The sequence below is a fragment of the Molossus molossus genome, unplaced genomic scaffold (genome assembly GCF_014108415.1).
Source record: "Molossus molossus isolate mMolMol1 unplaced genomic scaffold, mMolMol1.p scaffold_m16_p_21, whole genome shotgun sequence".
Classification (NCBI taxonomy): domain Eukaryota; kingdom Metazoa; phylum Chordata; class Mammalia; order Chiroptera; family Molossidae; genus Molossus; species Molossus molossus.
In genome coordinates, this window is record NW_023425357.1 from 12,680,650 (window position 1) to 12,703,593 (window position 22,944).

At 48.1% G+C, this 22,944-nt stretch overlaps 1 protein-coding gene across 5 annotated transcripts; it reads left to right on the forward strand.

Moving 5' to 3' along the window:
• The first annotated feature begins 1,305 nt into the window (after positions 1-1,305).
• Positions 1,306-18,763, forward strand: LOC118639260 (carcinoembryonic antigen-related cell adhesion molecule 1-like). Of its 5 annotated transcripts, none has more exons than XM_036275557.1 (9): positions 1,306-1,466; positions 2,390-2,746; positions 5,838-6,116; positions 6,457-6,711; positions 8,516-8,794; positions 15,345-15,471; positions 16,155-16,207; positions 16,901-16,932; positions 17,966-18,763. In XM_036275557.1, the coding sequence occupies exons 1-9, from the start codon at positions 1,403-1,405 to the stop codon at positions 18,077-18,079; spliced, it is 1,560 nt and encodes a 519-aa protein (XP_036131450.1). In that variant the 5' UTR covers positions 1,306-1,402; the 3' UTR covers positions 18,080-18,763. The 5 variants fall into 5 exon arrangements, with proteins under 5 accessions (XP_036131450.1, XP_036131451.1, XP_036131453.1 ...); XM_036275558.1 differs by lacking the exon at positions 17,966-18,763 and adding an exon at positions 17,220-17,442; XM_036275560.1 differs by lacking the exon at positions 8,516-8,794.
• Positions 18,764-22,944: the final 4,181 nt, after the last annotated feature.

Consider the following 22,944-nt stretch of genomic DNA (forward strand, 5'->3'; position numbering starts at 1 on the left):
TGCTGGGAGGAAATCAACCTTCCAGAACATTTGAGAACACGGGGAAGACCCGGTGCCCAGCTGGGTTTCTGTGTCACAAACAGAAGTAATCCCCAGGTTGGGGGGCCCAGGGGCTCTCTGTGGGGTGCTGACAGACCAAGACCGAGGCCCAGCAGAGGCCAATGCTGGGGTGAGCGGCCCTCCTCTCAGGGGTAAGGTCCCCACCGGCCTCGCTGTTGCAACTGTGCGCCGATGCTCTTGTAACTGTTAATGAACAGATTTAGATGTTTACAAAAAATGTCAAATGGAACAATGGTGGATTTATTAATAAGCATTGCCTTTTCACTTCTGTGTTTTGTTCACTGATGTATGTCTAGCTTCTAAAAAAAGGCTTGGGAGAGCAGAATGAACTCGAAAAATATTTGGTAAATGAAAAAACAAAAAAGAAAGTGTGCTCCACATGCCAGCAAGATCAACCTCCCCTGAGAGCTTGTCAGAGGCAGAGTCTCTGGTGCTCCACGGACTCAGAATCTGCATTTTAACAGGAACTGCAGACCCTTCCTGTGCACAGGAGAGGGGGAGGGGCTGCCCCACCCCCACATCACAGAGTGTCATTCTGGCTGAGCATCCACATTAATTGGTTAGCAGCTGAAGCCTCATTTCTAAAGTGTCGTGTGGGCATTCACAATGGTTTGTGTGTTTTTTTTTCCTTTATTGATTTTTTAGAGAGAGATAGAAACATTGATGAGAGAGAACATTGATTGGCCCTTTCCTGCATGCTCCCCATTGGGGATCTGGCCTACAACCTGGGCACGAGTCTTGGCTGGGAATTGAACCACCAACCTCTTGGTGCATGGGTCCATGCTCAACCACTGAGCTGCACTGGCCGGATGGCATTCACAATCTTTACCAAGTTCCACAGATTATCTGATGCCATCACTGTGACAAGAGTCCCTGATATCACCCCAGGGCTCCTACTCTGAAAGCAAAAGCCAGAAGGGATAAGAGAGGCCTGAGGGGGACGCTACTGTGCACCCAATTTGAGCTCTGGGGAATGCCCCAGGCTGTGCTAGTCCAAACAGGTTGTGTGCACACGAGGGTGGAGTGCTGCAGAGAAAGACACAGGCCTCACCAGTCTCCAGGGTCTGAAATCTACACAGGAAGTAAACAAGGAGGAGGGAACAGGGGAGGCAAGTAAACAAGGAGGAACAAGGGAGGCCGGCATGAGGGGAGAGAAGGGGAGTGTCCTGGGCACAGACCCCGCCCCCAGCCCACATGACCAGGGAAGTGATCTTGCCACAGGAGGCTCAGTGCACTGGGAGGAGGGACAGCACATCCCACACGTCAGAAGAGCAGGGCTTGTGAGCATTTCTGGAATCCAGGCTCTTCTCACAGAGGGAGGGACAGAGCAGGCATTAGCACCATGGAGTCACCCTCAGTCCCTGCTCACAGACGACTTGTCCCCTGGCAAGAGCTCCTGTTGGCCGGTAAGGAGGGGACAGTCCCTGGGGGAGGACAGGAGGGGAGAAAGACTGGCTGGGGTCTCCTGGGAAGGACAGTGCTCTGAGATGGGACAGAGGGCTTCTGTTTGGGCCTGAGGGGAGGGGGCAGGGGAGAGTACAGGATGAGGAGGAGGTGCAGCAACAGGAAAATCTCATGATCTGGAAGTGCTGAAGGGCAGGAAAACCTCAATTATGGTTTAGTTTTACAAGTTATTCATCACTGAAATAATTTCTGAAAATTGAAAATAATAATAATTTATGTCCGGGTGATACAAGAAAAACTTAACCAGGGGAACTAAACATTGTCCTTCCCACCAGCCTCAGACATGGGACATACTCCCAGGAGGTGCAGGACTGGGAACATCATTCATTCACCCACAGGGGTTTGCCGCTGTTGCAGGCCCTGGGGGACAGGATCTGACTAGGCCCTGCCCACATGGAGCTCACGTTCTGTGGGGAGGAGACAGACAAGGAGGGATCTAGATGGGGTGGCAGGTACACACAGTGCCATGAAGGGGACAGAGCAGGGACAGGGGAGAAAGTGGAGACAGAGGGTCTTTAGAGGAGGTGGTCAGGGAAGGTGTCTCCGAGGGCTCCCCTGAGTGTCAGCAGGGGTCTGAGGGCTGTGAGGGGTGAGCCTGGCAGACACCTGGGAAAGAGTATTTGAAACAGAGGAAATAATAGGTTCAGAGGTGCTGAAGTCATGGTGGCCATGCTGCTGACCTTAACCATGGGAGACTCTCTCTCTCTCTCTCTCTCTCTCACAAACACACACACACACACACACACACACACACACTTTCACACCAGGGCTGAGAGATGAAGAGATCTGCTCAGGACAAGGTACCTCATATGTCCATCCCAATACATAGATCCAAATATTAACCAATTTCTCTATTTCCTTCTAGGCTCACTCTTAATTTTCTGGAGCCCGCCCATCACTCAACAACTCACTGTTGTGTCGATCAATGCTACTGTAGGAGAGGACGTGCTTTTCCATGCCCACAATCTGCCTGGGGATCTTGTAGGCTATAACTGGTTCAAAGGGGAAAGTACAGAAAATGAAAACCGTTCCATTGCATCATATGTAATAGGCAATGAATCGACTATCACTGGACCTGCAGGCAGCGGTCGAGAGACAATATACCCCAATGGATCCCTGCTGTTCCAGAAGGTCACCCAGGAGGACACGGGATACTACACACTACAAGTCATAAAAAGAAATTTGCGGAGTGAAAGAGGAACTGGACAGCTCCGAGTATACCGTGAGTGATTGCTCTCTGACCTCTGGTGTGGGGTGGGGTGAATTCCACTTCACACGTAGGACTGATGGCCCTGGATTCCGTCTCCATCTCCTCACTCCCAGATTGGGTTTGGGCATTTAGTGCAGGACACGCACAGTGGAGACAAACTTCCTAAGATCAGAGATTCCTTCCCTGCAGACATTCACCGCAGAGAAAAGGACCAGTCTGATGGGAGTAACTCAGCAGAGGGAGACCAGTCCAGCCCCCTGGGCCTCTCCCCATGACCATGACCCTAAGAAAGACCCTGCAGGGCTTGGTCAGGGCCAGGTCTGATGATCAACTGGGATCCTCACAGAGAAGCTCAGCCTTGGCAGCCCTTCCCCAGACCTCTGTCCCAGGGCTCCTGACTCCAGGGAGCCTGAGGAGCCTGCGTCAGGTTGGGTTTGGTCTGTGGGCAGGGCTCCCTGGGAGCAACGATTTCCCAGGTGCCCAAGTCACAAGACTCCCGAGCTGGTCACCAGCCAGAAGTCAACCTCAAGAGCCACATCTGGGCAGGGGTGGAGCCTGCTCCTTCACCTGAGACTCTGTGTGGAGAGCACATGTGGACAAGGTTCTCAGGCCATTAGCTAACTGCCCTGAAGGACACAGGAGACTCCAGAGGAAGCTCAGTGTCCCTAGGGAGGAACAAAGGAGGAAAGATGCTCCTGGCAGCTTCTTGTCCACCTGGGATCAGCCCAGGATGTCCTTTCTCGTGGACATAAATAATAACAGATGCTGTGAACTTGAGCAGCTCCTGTACTCCAAGCTTTAGGTCAGGAAATTGCAAAAGATTTAAGGTTCATTCACAGGCAGCATGACAAGCCTGAGACTATTTACCATGGAACCTGTTTCATTCCGGGGAAACTGAGCGTCAGGAGGATACATCACTCACTCAGTCACACAGACCGTGACTGGCCAATCTGAGTCAAGCCAAACTCTTTCCATAGTCACAGCCCATCCTCTCCTCCACTCCAAGGGCCTTATTATGCACATGTGGACCCTGAAACCAGCTATTGGTTCAGATCCTTTCTTCTTAGGTATCATCAGCCCAGAGGGAGAGATTCTGGGCTGAGAGTGAAAGGAAATGGAGAATTAGTTTTTACCCTGGAACCGAATTGCCTGCAGTCACAGGGAGTCAGTGCTGGAGCGCCCAGGCCTCCCCTCAGGTGGCCGAGCCCCAGCTCCCTGCCCTGGACCTGAAATCACTGGTTTGTTTCCTGAGGTGTTGGCGCCACTCCCACTGGGTATGAAGGGAAGGACTTGGCCTGCTCACTGCCCACTCTACACCTGCAGCCGCTCGGGGACCAGCATGGAACATATGCCCAGTTGCTTTTGATGAAGGGAAAAAATTATGGGGAATGAATGAATGAATGAATGAATGATTGATTGATTCATAATCACTACAGAGACAGGCACCTGGATGCAGAGTCCTAGGAGATTTAGGCCACACCTGGTCCCTGTCCCTCCAGGAGCCAAGTCCCATGGTGACTGTGGGGCTGTTCCGCTGTGGGAGGGTTTTCCGGGCTGCAGTGGTCCTGCCGTGGGGCAGCCATGGGTTCTGGACACCCGGGGTCCTTGAATCACCTGTAACTTCCACTGCTCACCAAGGACAGTTCTGCCCTCTGAGGGACAGTTCCATGTCCCTCATCTGCCTCCAGCCACACTGCCAGCTCTGCTCTGCTTCCTCCACCCTGCAGTCTCCCCAGATTGCCCTGCTAACACCTGTGTCCAGACCCACACTCCCGGGCAATAGGAAAGGACACAAATCAGTCGGAGCAGCAGCCCTGGGCTCCATCATGACCCAGTCTCCCAGGTCACCAGGAGAAAGAGCTTCTGCAAGGTCCCCATCCAGGGCTCCTTCCCTCCATGAGGCCAAGAGGAACAGGCCATGTGACAGGGACATGTAAACCAGGGGTCTACTCTCTATGTGACTCTGTCAGGGAGTCAAAGGCAGAAGGACAGGTCTCAATCCCAAAAGCTCACGGCGCACTTCACCCCAGACCCATGGCTCACATCCCGTCCTGGTGTGAGGCTCCTGTTCCTCCCAGTGGCTCCTGAGACCTTCCCAAGGTGGGCTGGTGAGTTAGAGCGTCAGTCTGCGGTCTAGAGAGACCCGGGTTCGGTTCCCACTAGGGGCACATACCTCGGTTACAGTTTGTCCCAGGCCCTTGTTGGTCGTGCGGGTGGCAGCCACTCGATGTGTCCCTTTCACGTCGATGTCTCTCTCTCTCTCTCTCTCTCTCTCTCTCTCTCTCTCTCTCTCTCTCTTCCTCCCACTCTATCTGAACAAAAAATGGAAAAATGTCCTTGGGTGAGGATAAAAAAAAAAAGACCAAGGGCCAAGGGCAGAGAGCATGGTTCTGCTGCCAACACCAGCCAGCTCCTGCCATCCCTCACTCTTTTCTTACTCATTCCTGGACTCCGCACTACCCTTTCTGGGGCCACTGTCTCATGTCAGTCACCAGTGAACTCCTGGGCAGGCGGCCCCAGCTCGTGGCCCTGCAGCCTGGGTACTGAACTGACCACCAGACTTGCTTCTGGTCTCCCGTGTTGTTTCTCTCAAACACCCAGGCCCAGGCCACACTGCCCAGTCCCCTGGGGGTGAAGGACTGTGGGACGGCCCGTCGTTACTCACCTCTAGGATAAGCCTGCCTGTGAGGCTTCAGTGGAAACAAATCTCGACCCAGCAATGTGGGTGTGTGTAGCTCGCAGGGACTCAGCTCCCTCATGTTCAGGCGGGACCCCGGGGTCGGCCAGGCAGCCCACTGGTCAGGGAGGAACCAGGACAGGTGCCGGGGAGCTCTGACTCCCAGTCCTGTCTTTCCAGGATCGGGCTCTGATACTTACCTGACACCTGAGAGTCTGTGCTTTCTCGCAGACGTAGAGCCGGAGGCCTTAGGTTCCCTGAGCGCTCAGATCCCCATGCATTTGTTTGTCTTGTAAAACAGGGACCGGCCTTATTTCTTTAAGAACTCAGGTTGACTGAGAAGTGAGAGGCACCAAGTCTGACTGAAGAAGCCTTTGGAGGAATCAAAGGTACCACAGGGTAATGTTCTCTCTGTTCTCTGCACAGAGAAGTTACTCACACCCAACATCACAACCAACAACTCCAACCCCGAGGAGAACAAGGACCCTGTCGTGTTAACCTGTGAACCTTGGACTCAGGACACCACCTACCTGTGGTTGATCAACAATCAGAGTCTCCCAGACAGCACCAGGCTGCAGCTGTCCAGCGACAACAGGACTCTCACTTTACTCCATGTCACAAGGAATGACATGGGACCCTATGTGTGTAAAACCCGGAACCCAGTGAGTGCCGGCCGCAGTGACCCATTCACCCTGAATGTTCTCTGTGAGTAACTTCAGTCCCTGCCTGGGACAGGCTGCCCGCCCAAATCCACACTTCCAGAGGCCAGGCTACATCCGTCCCTCTCGGTCCAAGCACACAGACCCTCACTCCCAACACCCAGGGTGGCCATGACTTCTGTCCCAGGCAAATCCAGGCAGGCCTCAGGGTTGGGACAAACAGGTTAATGTCTCGGACTCAGGCTCAGTGAACACAGGGGTTATGGTTGGGACATTTTAAACAAGGCCGGGACCTAGCGCAGAGGGACAGTGTGGCCCTTACACAGACCAGGAGCTTCCCCTTCCCTCTGGTTACATCATGTGTGGCTTTGTTCCTTTTCCTCCAGATGGCCCCGATGTACCCGTCATTTCCCCCCCAGACTCCCACTACCCTCCAGGGGCAAACCTCAAACTCTCCTGCCATGCAGCCTCTAACCCGCCCGCACAGTATTCCTGGTCTATCAATGGGAGCTCCCCGCAACCCACACAGGAGCTCTTTATCCCCAACATCACTGCGAATGATAGTGGATCCTATACCTGCCTCGCCCATAACCCTCACACTGGCCTCAATAGGACCGCGGTCAAGAATATCACAGTCTCTGGTAAGTGCCTCCTGGACCATCGGCACCAAGCTCTGGGGTACAGATCTGTCTGGTTTTCAGCAAAGAGCCTAGAAGATGTTATCTTCCGTCCTGTGGCCATGGACACAAGCAAATCACCAACGCTTCCCCTGAACCCTCCCCTGCCCTTCTGTAGACTCCCTCCCCTTGCTCTCCTGATTTCTCATGGCAGAGCTGGGGTCCAGCCTTGGAAAGTGGGGAGGGGGTTCTCTCAGCCCCAGAAAGCCCCCAGTAGTGAAGGGGGCTTCACAGAGAGGGAAAAACAAGGGTGCTCAAGGTCAGGTTACTTCTTCTGTCACCAACACATTCCTTCTGTCACCAACACATTCCTTCTGTCACCAATTTCTTCTCTGTTACCTACTCCACGTGCTACAAGAAACATACAAGGCTTTGAATCAAACTCACCTCTTTTTCCCCAAACAAAAGGATGAAACCACCTCCGAGGGGTGAGCAGCACAGACCCCTGCTCTCTGCTCTGCTCCAGGCTCACCTGGTGACTGACTCTGCTCTGTGACATCTTGGTGGGACAGGGCTCTGTGGAGAAGTTGCATGGGTGGCCTGTCCCCAATCTGGTCAAATTGTGTCACTCACTGACACCAGAGCCTCCCTCAGACCAGGCTGCGTGGAAGTGGGAAGAGAGCGAACCGTAGGGCAGACCCCTCTGAGCCGTGTGTGTCTTGGCTCAGAAGTCACCAGCTGTACAACGCTGTGCGACACCAGCGTGTATGATATTCCAAAGGAGAGCCGTGAACGGTGGTGCACACTTGACAAATAGGTAGGTTCGTCCGTGAAGTCCCTTCATGGGACAGAAGCTGCAGTGCCACAAAGGTTGTAGATTACAGAGGAGGCCGAGTACCAGCCTTGTGTTAAAACTGTGAGTCCTTCTCTTAGAGATTCCCTTCTCTGTGATGTTCAACCCGCAGGCCGGGAAGTGAAAGTGCTGTTCAGATAGAGAAACCCTGTATTTATTTATTTATTTATTTTTGGTACATGTCTTTTGCAGAAACTGAACCCGGGATTCTCTCGTCCACAGGCCGATGCTCTAACCGCTGAGCCAAACTGGCCAGGGCAAGAAACCCTTTAGATTAGAATTTCTTCATCCCAGCCAGAGTGGCTCAGTTGGTTGAGTGTCATCCTGTGCACCTAAATATTGCTGGTTCGATTCCTGGTCAGGGCTCGTACATGGGTGGCAAGTTCAAGTCTGGTAGGGGCGTGTACAGAAGGCAACCAATCGATGTTTCTTTCTCACATTGATGTTTCTCTCTCTCTCTCTCTCTCTCTCCCTTCCTCTCTCTAAGCATGTCCTTGGGTGAGGATTAAAAAAGAAAAGAATTTCTCAGGTCCTAAGGTCATGAAGACTGCTTGGACTATTCTCATTCTCTTATAAATTATTTAACAAAAGGAAATGCCTTCCCAGCTCTATGTAAAGTCCCTAGAGGGGAGGCCTGGTCTTTTAGGAAGTCACCGAAATCTATAGGAGAGAGTCACACTGAAGTCAGTGGGTGAAAAATTCCACCTGATGATGAAGCTGCTGGACACGGGCTTAGAAGAGGTTCCTGGTGCTGATACTAGATGTCCAGGGACACAGTCAGGGATCATCCTCGGGGGATCTGGGACCACAGAGAAGGTGCAGCCCCCTCCTTACACAGTCACCTGAACAAAGATACTTGCCCTGCAGGGGTCAGGACCATCCTCTGGTGACCTTTACAGAGCTCACTGTGGACCGTGGTGGCTGAGATCTCTGAGGAGGAGCCCACTCTCAGTCACCTCCTCTGCTTCTCCACAGAGCCCGTGGGGAAGCCCTCCATCCGAGCCAGGAACAGCACAGTCACAGAGCACAAGGACACCGTGGTCTTGACCTGCCTCACAAATGACACTGGGATCTCTATCCGGTGGCTCTTTAACAAGCAGAGTCTGTGGCTCACGGACAGGATGAAGCTGTCCCAGGGCAATAGCATCCTCACCATAGACCCCGTCAGGAGGGAGGATGGTGGCAGTTATCAGTGTGAGGTCTCCAACCCTGTCAGTTCCTGCAAAAGTGACCCCCTCTGGCTGGATGTACAATGTAAGTGACCCATTACCCCATCCGACATCTCCCTGGAAGGATTGCTCTTCTTTTTTTTTATCCTCACCCAAGGACATTTTTCCATTTTTTGTTCAGATAGAGTGGGAGGGAGAGAGAGAGAGAGAGAAACATCGATGTGAAAGGGACACATCGAGTGGCTGCCACCCGCATGACCAACCAGGGCCGGGGACAAACTGCAACCGAGGTACGTGCCCTTAGCGGGAACCGAACCCACGTCTCTCTGGACCGCAGGCAGACACTCTAACCGCTGAGCCAAACCGGCCAGGGCGAGGATTGCTCTTCTAATGGTGCGAGAAATGGACAGAAATCACAGGGGGCAGAATGTCAGTCAGGAGACATTACAGTAAACAGAATGGCAAAGTGGCTAAGAGCTCAGTCTCTGAACCAGATATACTTAGTTTCTTATCCTGGGCCTGGCATTTACTGTGTGACATTGAACAAGATTCTTTTTTTTTTCTGTTACCATTTTTAATGTGGTAAAATACACATAAGATTTGCCTTTTTGTTTTTAATCCTCATCCAATTATATATTTTTCCCATTTATCTTCAGATAGAGTGGGAGGGAGGGAGGGAGAGAGAGAAACATTGACTGATTGCCTCCCGCTTGACCCCGACCAGGGCTGGGGACCAAACCGCAACTGAGGTACGTGCCCTTGACTGGAATCAAACCCGAGACTGTTTGGTCTGCAAGCCAATGCTCTAACTACTGAGCCAAACCTGCCAGGGCTAAGAGTTATTGTCTTCTTATTAATATTAAGTCTTCCAATCCATGAACACAGAATGTCTTCCCATTTATGTCTTTAATTTTATTTCAGCAATTTTTTTGTAGTTGTTCAGTTAATTCCTAAGTATTTTATTCTTTTTGATGCTATTGTAAATGGAATTTTCTTAATTTCCTTTCTGAATTGTTCATTGTTCATATATAGAAACACAACTGATTTTTACATGTTGATTTAGTATCCTGCAGCTTTGCTGAATTTGTTTATTAGTTCTAACAGTTTTTTGTGGAATCTTTGCATTTTCTACATATAAGATCGTATCAAATGCAAACAGAGATAATTTTACATCTTCCTTTTCAATTTGGATACTTTACTTCTCTCTCTTTTTTTATAACATATCTTTACTGTTGAAAGTATTACAGATGTCCCCCGTTTTCCCCCATTGATGCCCTTCCTCCCTGCTCTTGCCTTCCTCCTGCCTTTCCTACACTATTATCTATGTCCATTGATTATACATATATGCATATAAGTTCTTTGGTTTATCTCTTCCTGCCCCATCCCCCCTTCCCTTTGAGGTTCATCAGTCTAACAAAGAATTTGTGCTTCTTAATCCCTTCACCTTTTTTGCCCATCCCCTCACACCCTCCCACCTGGCAACCAACAAAAATTCTCTGTATCTATGAGTGTATTTGTGTTCTGCTTACTCTTTTTTATGTAAGTTTATTTTATTTTATTTATTTTTAATCCTCACCCGAGGATATTTTTACATTAACCTTCAGATAGAGCTGGAGGAAGAGAGGGAAGAAGAGAGAGAGAGAGAGAAACATCGATGCGAGAGAGACACATCGATTGGTTGCCACCCACACAACCCCAACCAGGGCCGAGGATGACCCTCAACCAAGGTACATGCCCTTGGCCAGAATCGAACCCAGGACTCTGTGGTCCACGGGCGATGCTTTTACTGCTGAGCCATGCCAGCCAGGGCTGCTTATTCATTTTGTTTGTAGATTCAGTTGTTGATAGATATATATTTTATTGCTCATATTTTTTATCTTCAAGAAAACCCTTCAACATTTTACATAATACTGGTTTGGTAGTAATGAACTCCTTTAGGTTTTTCTTGTCTGGGAAACTCTTGATATGGCCATCGATTCTAAATGATAACTTTGCATGATAGAGTAATCTTGGTTTTAGGTCCTTGCCTTTCAATACTTTGAATAGTTCTTGCCTGCAAAGTTTATTTCAAGAAATCGTCTGACAGTCTTATGGGAGCTCACTTGTAGGCAACTAACTGCTTTTCTCTTGCTGCTTTTAAGATTCTCTCTTTGTCTTTAACCTTTTGTATTTTGATTATGATGTGTCTTGGTGTGGGCCTCTTTGGGTTCATCTTGTTTGGGACTTTCTGTGCTTCCTGGACTTGTATGTCTGTCTCCTTCACCAAGTTAGGGAGGTTTCTGTCATTATTTTTTCAAATAGGTTTTCAATTTCTTGCTCTTTCTCTTCTCCTTCTAGCACCCAATTGATGCAAATGTTGGTATGCTTAAAGTTTTCCCAGAGGCTCCTTATACTATCCTCATTTTTTTGGATTTTTGTTCTGAGAGTGTTTTTGCTTCCTTATATTCTAAATTGATGGTTTGTTTCTTGGCTTTACCTACTGTATTATTAATTCTTATAAATTACTCTTTATCTCAATTAGTGCATCTTTCATTTCTGATTCGTCCTTTTCTATGCTCTTGAGATCCTCACTAAGTTTCTTGAGCAGCCTTATAACCAGTGTTTTAAACTCTGCATCTCTTAGATTGCTTATCTCCATTTTGCTTAGTTCTTTTCCTAGAGTTTTGTTCTGTTCTTTCATTTGGGACATGTTTCTTTGTCTCCTCATTTTGGCTGCCTCCATGTCTGAAACAAGTGTATTAGGTAGAGTTGCTATGTCTCCTAGGCATCATAGGGTGGCCTATTGTTATAGGTGGCCTATAGGGCCCAGTGGTACAGCCTTCCTGGTCACCCCTGCTGGGCCCTCAAGGAGCACCTCTTGTGTGGACTGTATACCCTTCTGTTGTCAATGAGTCATGATTGCTGTTGGCACATTGATGGAAAGGATTTACTCAAGCTGATCAGCTGCAAGTACTGCCTGTTCCCACTGACCACTGACCTCTGACTACCCTGGAGAATCAGCTGTGCAGGGGCTCACCACAAAGAGCAAGACTTACCTCAGCAGGATTCTGGTACCTATTGAGTCCACTCCTTGAGTGTGTCGCTTGTGGAGGTGGTTGGGTGATGGTGTTTTGACGTGGCCTGAAGCTGTCTACTGGGTGTGCTGGCTCTGAGGCAAGGTCTGTCACTGCCTGTGTTCTACCCAGGACCACCTGGCATAAGCTACAAAGTGATCTGCAGATGGCTGCTGCTTGTGCTGGGCTTAGAGGTGCCCAGGTAGAGCCAAGCTGTGAACCAAGGCTGGCTGCTTCTAGTCTCAGCCCTGGGGCCACTAAGCAAGAGGTATGGGGCTCATTGAGGCCAGATGCTGCTTGTTTGAGAGAATTTAGGAAAATCTGAAGCAGGAGCCAAGACAGGCCAATCCTATGGTAAAGACACTGGAAACAGCTTGGGTGGGCCCGAAAGTTGGGTGGGGCAGGGCCTCAGGGAATCACCAGGGTGGGCCAACAGTGTGAGCCAGGTTGCTGGAGTCCCAGATATGGTGCCCTTCTGCCAGCCCAGTGGGGAAGGGTTCACCAAAAGAACAATGGCATTCACCAGCACATCTGTCTAGGAGAAAGCTGCCTTTCCAGCTCTCGCCCCAATGCCAAACCACTCAGTTCTTCCCCATATGTCTCTAGTACCTTTCAAGCTGCCTCACCTGAGCTGGAACCCAGAGGGAATGAGTCTGAGTAATTCCATGTGCGGGTCCTTTAACAGGAGCTGCCTGGGACTCTAGAAGCCTCAACCTCCCTCAGGCTCAATTCCCACTGGTTTTTACAACCGGAAGTTATGGGGACTTCTCTTTCTGGCACTGGGCCCTGATCTGGGAGGCTGGTGTGGGACTGGGACCTTGCTCTTCAGGGAGGACTTTCACTGCTGAGGTATCCCTCCTGATTTTTACCCACAGGTGGGTGTGGGACCAGCTCATCAGTGCCTCTACCCCTCCTACCACACTGGATGGGACTTCTTTCATTTATAGTTATAGGACTTCCATTCATCTTGATTTCAGGCAGTTCTGAATAATGGTTGTTCTCCAGGTTAGCTGTAATTTTTATGTGGTTGTGGGAAGAGGCCAGTACCAGTTACCTATGCTGCCATCTTGACCAGAAGTCTATTTCTCCCTGTTGCATAATTATTGGCTAAGACTTCCGATATCATTTTCAGTAGAAACGGCTAAAGAGGCATCTTTGTCTTGTGCCTGACCTTAGAAAAAAACTTTCAGTTGTTCACCATTGACAGTTATGTTACCTATGGGTTTTTCATAAATGACCTTTATTATGTTGAGGTAGTTTCCTTCTATTCCTAGATTGAGCATTTTTATCATAAAATGATGTTGGATTTTGTCAGCTGCTTACACTGATTCAATCTCCTTACTATTTACAGGTCTATTCATATTTTCTTTTTCTTTGTAAATCCATCTTGGTAGGTTTTGTGTTTCTAAGAATTTGTCCATTTCCTCTAAGTTATCCAATTTGTTGGCATATAATTATTCACATACTATTATAATTCTTATTTGTTTAAAATTGATAGTAGTGTCCCCACTTTCATTTCTGATTTTATAATTTGAATCTTCTCTCTTCTTTCTTAGTCATCTAGTATAAGGATTGTCAATTTTGTTAATCATTTTTGAGGAACAAACTTTTGGTTTCATTGATTTTCTCTACTGTTTTTCCATTCTGTATTGTATTTATCTCCACTCTAATCTTTATTATTCCCTTCCCTCAGCTAGCTTTGAGTTTAGATTGTTCTTCTTTCTCTAGCTCCTTAAGTTGTAAAGTTGGGTTGTTGATTTGAGATCTTCCTTCTTTTCTAAAGTAAGTATTTACAAGTACAAATTTCTTGCACTAGTTTCGTAACTTCACTGAGCCTCATATTCCACAACTCAAAATTACAAGAGTACCTGCTTAATGTTATTGTTTTTTGTTTTTTGTTTTTTTTTATCCTCACCTGAGGACATTTTTCCATTTTTTGTTCAGGTAGAGTGGGGGGGGGGGGACAGAGAGAGAGAGAGAAACATCGATGTGAAAGGGACACATCGAGTGGCTGCCACCCGCACAACCGACCAGGGCCAGGGACAAACTGCAACCGAGGTACGCGCCCTTAGCGGGAACCGAACCCGGGTCTCTCAGCACTGTAGGCCGACGCTCTAACCGCTGAGCCAAACCGGCCAGAGCAATTGTTTTAATATTTAATGTAATAATCACTTAAACCCTTAGCAAATGCCACACACAGGAAAAATGTTCCATAAGTGTTAGCTGCTATTATTACTACTGTTATCACAGGCCTCTATGAAGTCAGGTGATCCTGGAGTCAAAGCCCAGATCCACCTCTTACTAATCATATGATTTGGGGTAAATTTTTCACCAGTCTAAGCTTCAATTTTTTCATCAGTAAAATGGAAATAATGTCTATCTCACAAGATTATTGTATGAATCAAATGAGATGAGTAAAGTATTAAACACAGAGCCTGGCACATAGTAAGTACCCCATATAGTAGCTAACGTTAATATTAATCATCAAGTTTGAGTTGACTAGTAAATAAAGAAATAATAAAGAAGAAATAGATGCAAAATGTATTATATTTGGAGTACAGATGGGCATCACACACAAATATAGAGACAGGCTGTTAGAGCATCAACCCACCCATCAAAGGGTCTCAGGTTCAATTCCCAGCCAAGGGCACATTCCTGGGTTGCAGGTTGATCCCTAGCCTGTCAGGGTATGTTTGGGAGGCAATCAATCAATGTGTCTCTCTCACACTGATGTTTCTTTATCTCTCTCTCTTCCCACTCCCTCCCTTCCCTTCTACTTTTTCTAAAAATCAATGAAAAAAAATATTCTCAGATGAGGACATAGTTACTGGTTAAATGCAAGAAGAAGAAAAAAAAGAAGACATTCAGTGCAAAGTATTAAACATAGTTTGTTAGTTTTCTTCTCCTGAAATGCAGCCAAGATGGGACTAGACATACAAAGTATTTATTGGAAAAAATGCCTGTAAAGGAAAGTGGATGGAAGTGGGAGGAGCCTGGAGATTCCTCAGACCACGATGCAGATCTGATTACGGGAAGAGAGAGAAGGCAGTTTTCAGTTGCAGTCTGTTTCTAAGGTTGATGGGGAGTCCTTGAGATCAAGTCACCCATCAGAGGAAAACCATTTCTCAGAGAATTGGTTTTTATTTTATCCCTGCTGGGAGCCTGTGGGAAGCCAGGTCCCTGTGCAAAGGAGGTGGTGCATTCACCACAGGAGACCTGAGTGGCACATATTCATGGCTGCCCCACCTGGTACAGAGAAAAACACACAACCATGAAATGGTGAAAACATAACTTACTAAATGGCAATGAGCCCCTCTCACATTTCCAAAGCTCCAAAAATATCTGTGTGCAGAAAGGCCAGGATGGAATTGGGGCAAGTCTGACCACCAACCTAGAAATACAGTGAGAGAGAAAAATTACAAGCATATGGTCAGGTAATTACCTCCCAGCAACCTTCACATAGAAATGTATTCCTTGGAGGAACAAGCCGAGACTACTTCATGTTGGGAGTCATTGCCCAGGGCAGCCCCACTGTAAAATGTCACCAGCTTCATTCATGCTTCTCTTTTCTCTCCTTGACAGATGTTTCAGCATCACAACATCCTGGCCTCTCAGATGGGGCTATTGCCGGCATCGTGATTGGAGTCCTGGCTGGCATAGCTCTGATAGCAGCCCTGGTGTACTTTCTGTACATCAGAAAGACTGGAGGGTATGATGGCCTTTCCTCTTGTCCTGCTTCCTCCAAGGCTAACCACCATGCTTGGGAGAGGGGAGACTTCCCCTCAGTCTCTGGGCCTGGACCTGCTCCTCCTCCTTCCTCAACCCCTGCTTCTTGGCTCTGATTCCTGCAGCCTCGTCTTCAAGCTTCCTGTACCCTACTCTCTCTGTGACATAGTTATTCCCATCCCCAACTGGTTTAGTGGGGGCAGCACTGATTATGTTCCTGGGTCCCCCAGTCAGGGAGGCCAAGGCCCAAGAAGGAAAACTAATGAGGAAATGCCAACAGGAGCAGGAGAAAGTGAGTCACTGTGCTCTGCCAACCACAGGAAGAGGAGAAGAGAGGGCAGGACAGGAAGAGAACCTAAGAAAAAGCAGAAACCAGTGAGAATAACAGCAGCATCCACAGAAGGGAAAGGTGTGGGGTAGAAGTGAGCTCAGACGCTGTTGATAACGAATGGGCCTCTGTGAACGGCAGGCCAGCAGGAAAGGGGCGCACACTGGAAGGGGGGTGGGTGCACTGAAGAGGAGCCCTAGGGATCAGGCAGAACTGGCCCTGGCATAAAGGACCATGGAGGAGCCCCAAGGAATTTCTGCTCACTGTAGCCTTCCTACTTCAAGGAGCAAAGATCCTATGCATGGGAACAGCAGTCACAGTCTCTGATATTTATTTAGGGCGAGCGACCAGCGCGATCTCACAGAGCACAAGCCCTCTGCCTCCAACCACAGTAAGTGAAGCCATCACCCAGTGAGAGCTGGTGTGTTCCACCACATGCCTGCCCTGGCAGGGAATCCTGGAATTCCAAATACTCGGCACCTTCTGAGCTCAGACGGCTCTCCATTTCCCAGCCTTAGGTTGACATGGATGCTCACACCCTTCTAGCCCAAGAGATTCCCTTGAGACCCGGCCCTGGGAGAGACTCACTCTACCAGACCAGGCAGGCCTGAGTAACACGGACACGTTTTCCGGAGCCATTCTGCCCCTACCCCTTCCCCTCCTGCCTCTAATACGGATGTGGATGCGGGCACTCTCCTTTGGCGAGACTTTCCCTGACTTGTGGTGCTCTGGGTGCTCTGGGTCTCAATGCCCCTCCTTGCCACTGGTGCCTGTTGCTGAGGAACACAACTGGGCAAAGATCAAGGCCTTGGGAGCTGCATTAATCTTCAGAAGTGGACTGAGGCCCCCTTGGCTCTACTCCTGCCCCGCCCCCAACTCCGCTGGTACTAACACCCTGGGTGTGGACCACAGGCTCTGAGGGAAGCGATTCCTTAAGTGATCATGGCCACCTCCGCACCCCACCCTCCCACCACCTGCCACCTCCTTCAGGTAGAAATCACAGCAGCTTAGGAACGCCATGGCCCTAAGGCCATAAGTCAGCTTTGCATTTTCATGGATTGATAACTCTTCTTTCACTTCCCAGGTCAGGGCCACTCTGACAACTCACCCAACAAGGTAAGCACAGGCAGTTTCACTGGGTCATTTTCTCATGGACATGTCTCTGTGTCTGATGGGTTCTTCTTGAAGACACAAATGCCACCAAGTGTGGGTCAGACTTCCTCAATGCAGCAACAAACCAAGATGTATTGGTTAACGACTCCCATAGGTCTGTCTCATGCAAGAACGTGGGCTCTGGAGCTATTTCTGTCCTGTGTTTGAATCCAGGTGTGACTCTTAGTAGCTCTGTGACCTTGGGCAGCTAAGTAGGCCTCTCTGATCCTCACCCTGTCATCTGTAAACAGGGCACACTGCCAACTTCAGAGAGAAGTTGAAGGAATGAAAGGAGAGACCACTGGCCCAGCACCGTGCCCAGCACACAGAAGGCACCGGGTCCTTCTCCCTGCTCTACCTTCGGTCTGACCCTGCTCTTCCTGTCAAAGGACAGTGTCCATTCCAATGGGCCTGAGGTCTTAGTTCCTTCACATTATAATAATTTTACCAAGCTTCTCTCATTTAGCCTTTCCATAGGGCACACGTATCTATTAAAAGTTCTTAAATCATATGTAGATGTTAAAAATGTATAAATTATGAGTTGAACATACCCTTGCGAACAGCACTGAAATGAAGAAAACATGTCATCTCCCTAAAAATTAAAACCCTCTGCTCACTTCCCTCCAAAGAGTAACCATATCCTACTGCCAATGCACTAGATTATTTTCACCTGTTTGTGTTTTTACATTAGAAAATCCAATATATCCTCATGTGTCTTATTTCTTTCATTCAAAATGGTTTTATGAGATTCATCCATATTGTATACATTTGTAGTTGTTCTCGTTGCTGTATCATCGTCTTCCACGGTGTGAATACCATAATCTATCTCTTCTAATGCTCACTCAAAGGATGTCAGCGAGCAGGGATAATGGGTAATAAAAGCCTTTCTCCAAAGCTAGAAGTTTCAAGGTGAGAGCAGGTGGTGCCAAATCACACCAGACAAGTGAGGGCCTGACCTATGACACTGACTTAATTGACTACTGCTCGTGCCTTTCAGATCAATGAAGTTACATATTCTTCCCTGAACTTCAATGTCCAGGAATCACAGAAACCAACTTCAGCCTCCCCGTCCCCGACAGAAACGGTTTATTCACAAGTCAGAAGGAAGTAATGCCGCCCTCCCTGCTCACCGCACTGCAGACTGATCCCAAGCTTCTCATCTCCGTCACCAGGAGCCCCCTTTGTCCTCCGGGAAAAGGAGAAGAAGCCTTTTCCTCCCCCACTCCCCTTCACTCTCTCAGTGCCACCTCCAGGTTCCTAGTCACAGCCCTCTCTTCAGTGTCAACAGATGAAAAGGTACATCCGGGAGTCTGTAGGAAGCCCAACCTTCCTTGTCATTGAAATCTGGCAAAGCAGGCTCTGGGGAGAGTTGCCAGAACCTCTAGCCCTCCCCACTTCCTGACCTAGATTGTTCTAAACGTATCTATTCAGCGCACACTTATTCCTTCCCACCTCAGCCCTGTCCTGTTGGAGTCTAATTTGAATTTGCCATAACCTTGAGAGTATGTCCTTATCCACTGAACTGCACATGACAGAGAAGAGAGAGAAACCGTAAAGCTTCTCCTCTCTCTCCAAAGCCCCGTATGGACCCGCACCACAGGAAAACAAATATATAACCAGGTCTCAACAGTGCAATTCTATACCTTTGTGCACTGTCAGGGTGTCTACCTGTAGGACTAGAGCCTAAATACCTTGTTGCTTGGCTAGCATACCACCAGAGCCCTTTGGCAGGCCTGTCTTCAGAGAACCCACTAGAAGCAACTACGAAAACTATAGGTGAAGCCCACTGGAAAATGTAAAAAAAAAAAAAAAATGCATGTATGTTTTAACAACTTTATGGGCTTTTAATGAAAGAAATGACTACAGAGGGAAGGGGTTACAGTTTTAGGGGGCAGTCAGCTCCTAATAGAGACAACCTGCTGGGAATTTCAGAAGGGAATCAGAGATTATTTAAATATTTTAAAATGCACAATTTGGGGTATTGGGTTTTTTCTCTCTCAGACATTTCACTTTAATTTTTGTAACTCCTTATTTATGTGGAAGGGGTTATTTTTATTTGGCTTTGCTGTGTAAGCCAATTGGAGGGCTTAGGTGAAAAAAGCCACCAAAACCTCAAGTCCCCTTGGCCAAGAGCTCCTGAAGGCTTTCATGTCAGGGGCTCTGCACAAAAAGAAGAATCAGTTTCCCTCGTTCACAGCTCCCAGTGAATCTAAGTCAGTTCCAGGCATCTCAAGCTGATCACCACCTTTCAGGTCCATGTTCCTGCTTGTGTATGTTCTGTCCATCTGCCCCACTCACTGTCTCAGGACGAAGGGGCCTCTGCTAAGATGTGTTTGGTCCCTGAAAAGTGTGTGCCCTGAAGGGAACACTGTCACTCACGCTGTTACCATTGTTTACAACCCAGAAAACTGCACTGGTGCTGACTCTGGACATGGGGGAGGATCATAACTAGGCCCCAGGTTTCTTGAACAGCCTCTGAAACTTGTTTTTTCCCATGGGGTCTGTGAGTCCCACTGTGTCAGAATAAAGAGGAAGCGTAGAGGAAGGAGAGACAGACTACAGCCCACCCAGCCTTCCACACACATGATTTTCGGGCTGTTGAGAGAATTTATTCCATAGTGATTACTTGATCTCCTGCTGTGTCCAAAGTTGGGCGTTCTCTGTACTCAGGTATCTCTTTCAGGGTTTTCTAACCCTGACAGAGACTGTATATATTTCCCTTCATCTGTGCTATTCTGTGTTATTTAATTTTGCCTGGCTAAGGCCACTTCTGAATAATTTGTAAAATCTGCTCTATATTTATAATAAAAATTACGCATCAGACATCCACATGTTGACTCAGAATTGATACTACTTTAGACAATGTCTTCTTTACAGGCAGAAGAAAGAAATTGCCTAACTGGGCAATTTCTAAGTCTACAGATATTCGATCTAGTGATCAGAGAAGTAGCCCAATTCATTTGCACACCAACTAACAAAGTGAGTGTATCTAGAAGCAAACAGCCCACAGCTGCAACCTGCCTGGAAGAAACTGCCTCCTTTCCTCTGGGAAAGAAGGTGATTTCATGAGTCAAAATTTCCTGGCCTATTTATTAGGGACAAACAACACTTCCCACACCCATGGCTCCTGTGAATCAGATGCCGCACAGAGTTGCACGCACAGAAGTTTCCACAGATTATGTCCTGTAGGCATCTCTCTAGTACCTTGTGTCTGTCTGTCCCCGCGTCCTTTTTCCTGCCACTCCACAGGGTCAGAGCTCTTCTAACCTGAAAAACCTGCATTCATTCATTCCACTAAGTATTAGCCTGTTATCTCATTTCCTTCATTTCCAAGCGATTTCCTTTCCTCATCACTGAGTTTCTCCTCCATCCCCAAGGCACTGAAGGCAGCATAAAATCAGTTTCTGTCTCTTGGCCAAATTCAAAGGTCTTTTCACCTTTACAGTGTGGAAGACCACAGACAACTCTTTCCTCCTTGGATGTCCTCCTCCTGCCCCTGACATACGCATTGCACCCACACACTCCAGAGTTGGTCCTCAGACCCTGCTGTTACCCTGCACACCACCCTCTTCCCCCAGCTTCAGTGACCTCTCTGCAGATGGCTCCTGCATCTCTGTTTCTAGCCCCTACAACTTCCCAGATCTCAGCACACTCACATCCTAGAACCTTCTGAAGTTACTCCCCATGTAACCTGGCTTTCCCCCACAGCTCACTCATTTGTTTCAGTGACACCACTATTCCTCAGCCCTTGCTTTTTGTTTCCCAGATTTGATACATCATCAAAGCCTATTGGTTCTTTGTTTTTGTTTTGTTTTAAATCTTTATTGTTGAATGTAGAATGTATTACAGATGTTCCACATTTTTCCCCCATTGACCTCCTACTCCTCACTCCCGCCCCCCTCCCGCCTTTTCCCACACTGTTGTCTGTGTCCATTGGTTATGCATATAAGTTCTTCGGTGTATTTCTTTCCACCTCCCCAACCCCTTTCCCTTTGAGGTTTTTCAGTCTAGCAATGAATTTGTACTTCTTAATCCCTTCACCTTTTTCACCCATTCCCCCAACCCCCCTCCCATCTGGCAACCAACAAAATGTTCTCTGTATCTACGAGAATGTTTCTGTTCTGCCTGTTCATTTTGTTTGTAGATTCAATTGTCAATAGATATGTATTCATTGCCATTTTGTTTGTTCATATATTTTATCTTTTTCATCATTTCATATAATAACGGTTTGGTGGTGATGAATTCCTTTAACTTTTTCTTGTCTGGGAAAGTCTTTATATGGCCATCGATTCTAAATGACAGCTTTGCAGGATAGAGTAATCTTGGTTGTAGGTTCTTGCTTTTCATCACTCTGAATATTTCTTGCCACTCCCTTCTGGCCTGCAAAGTTTCTTTTGAGAAATCAGCTGACAGCCTTATGGGAACTCCCTTGTAGGTAACTAGCTGCCTTTCTTTTGCTGCTTTTAAGATTCTCTCTGTCTTGAACCTTTTGCATTTTGATGATGATGTGTCTTGGTGTGAGCCTCTTGGGGTTCATCTTGTTTGGGACTCTCTGTGCTTCCTGGACTTGTATGTCTCTTTCCTTCACCAAGTTAGGAAAGTTTTCTGCCATTATTGTTTCAAACAGGTTTTCAATTTCTTGTTCTCTCTCTTCTTCTTCCCCATCCAACATTTGCATCTTCTCCATCCCCAAGATGCGAATGTTGGCACGCTTGAGGCTCCTTACACTATCCTCATTTTTTTGGATTCCTTTTTCTTTTTTCTGTTCTGATTGGGCGTTTTTTGCTTCCTTATATTCCAAATCAATGGTTTGCTTCTTGGATTTACGTACTCTACTATTGAATCTTTGTAAAGTACACTTTATTTCAGTTAAAGCCTCCTTCATTTCTAACTGTGCATCGATCATTTCTGACATGTCCTTTTTTATGCTCTTGAGGCCCTCACTGAGTTCATTGAGCATCCTTATAAGCAGTATTTTGAACTCAACATCTGTTAGGTTACTTATCTCCATTTCGCTTAGTTCTTTTCTTGGGGTTTTGTTCTGTTCTTTCATTTGGGATCTGTTTCTTTGCCTCCTCATTTTGGCTGCCTCCCTGTGTTTGTTTCTGTGTATTACTTAACGAGCGGTATGGGGCTGGCTGAGACCAGATGCTGCTCGTTTGAAAGAATTTAGGAAAAACCTGAAGCAGGATGCAAGACAGGCCAATCCTATGGTTAAGCAAGTGGCAACAGCTTGGGTGGGCCTGAAAGTTGGGTGGGGTGGGGCCTCAGGGAGTCACCGGGGCGGGGCTACCAGTGTGAGCCAGGTTGCTGGAGTCCCAGATATGGCCACTGTCTGCCGCCCCAGGGAAGGGCTCATCAAAGGAACAAAGGCCTCTGACAGCACGTTTGTCCCGGAGAAAGCCCCCTCTCCAGTCCTCGCCCCAATGCCAAACAGCTCAGTTCTTCCCTGTATGTCTCTGGTGCCCCTCGAGCTGCCTCCCCTCCAAGCTTAGAGGGAGAGAGTCCGTGCTCGGGCCCTTTAAGGAGCTGCCTGGGGCTCCAGCAGCTTCAGCCTCCCTGAGCCTCAGTTCCCGCTGGTTTTTCCAGCCAGAAGTTATGGGGATTCTCTTCCTGGCACTGGAACCCTGAGCGGGGCACCTGGTGTGGAACGGGGACCCCTCAGTCCTCAGGAAGGACCTTCCCAGCCGAGGTAGCGTCCTGATTTTTATCTGCCACACGTGGGTGTGGGACCAGCCTGTCTTACCGCCGTCTCTCCGCCCCTCCTACCAGTCTCCATGCGGCTGCTTCTTTAATTCCGTAGTTGTAGGACTTCCATTCAGCTTGATTTCAGGCGGTTTTGAATGATGGTTGTTCTGTAGTTTAGTTGTAACTTGAATGTGGTTGTGGGAGGACACGATACTGTTCTTTGTGAACATCTCTCAGTTGTGCCCTTCTCTCCACATCTGTAAACCTAAATAACCCAGGCTCCCAGCA

What these genes read in the sequence shown, in the direction of transcription:
- LOC118639260 (XM_036275556.1), top strand. Translation starts at nt 1,403, where the DNA reads ATGGAGTCACCCTCAGTCCCTGCTCACAGACGACTTGTCCCCTGGCAA. An exon ending in ATTCACCCTGAATGTTCTCT is followed by an intron (nt 6,117 to 6,456) that starts GTGAGTAACTTC and finishes CTTTTCCTCCAG; the next exon opens with ATGGCCCCGATGTACCCGTC. An exon ending in CCTCTGGCTGGATGTACAAT is followed by an intron (nt 8,795 to 15,344) that starts GTAAGTGACCCA and finishes TCTCCTTGACAG; the next exon opens with ATGTTTCAGCATCACAACAT.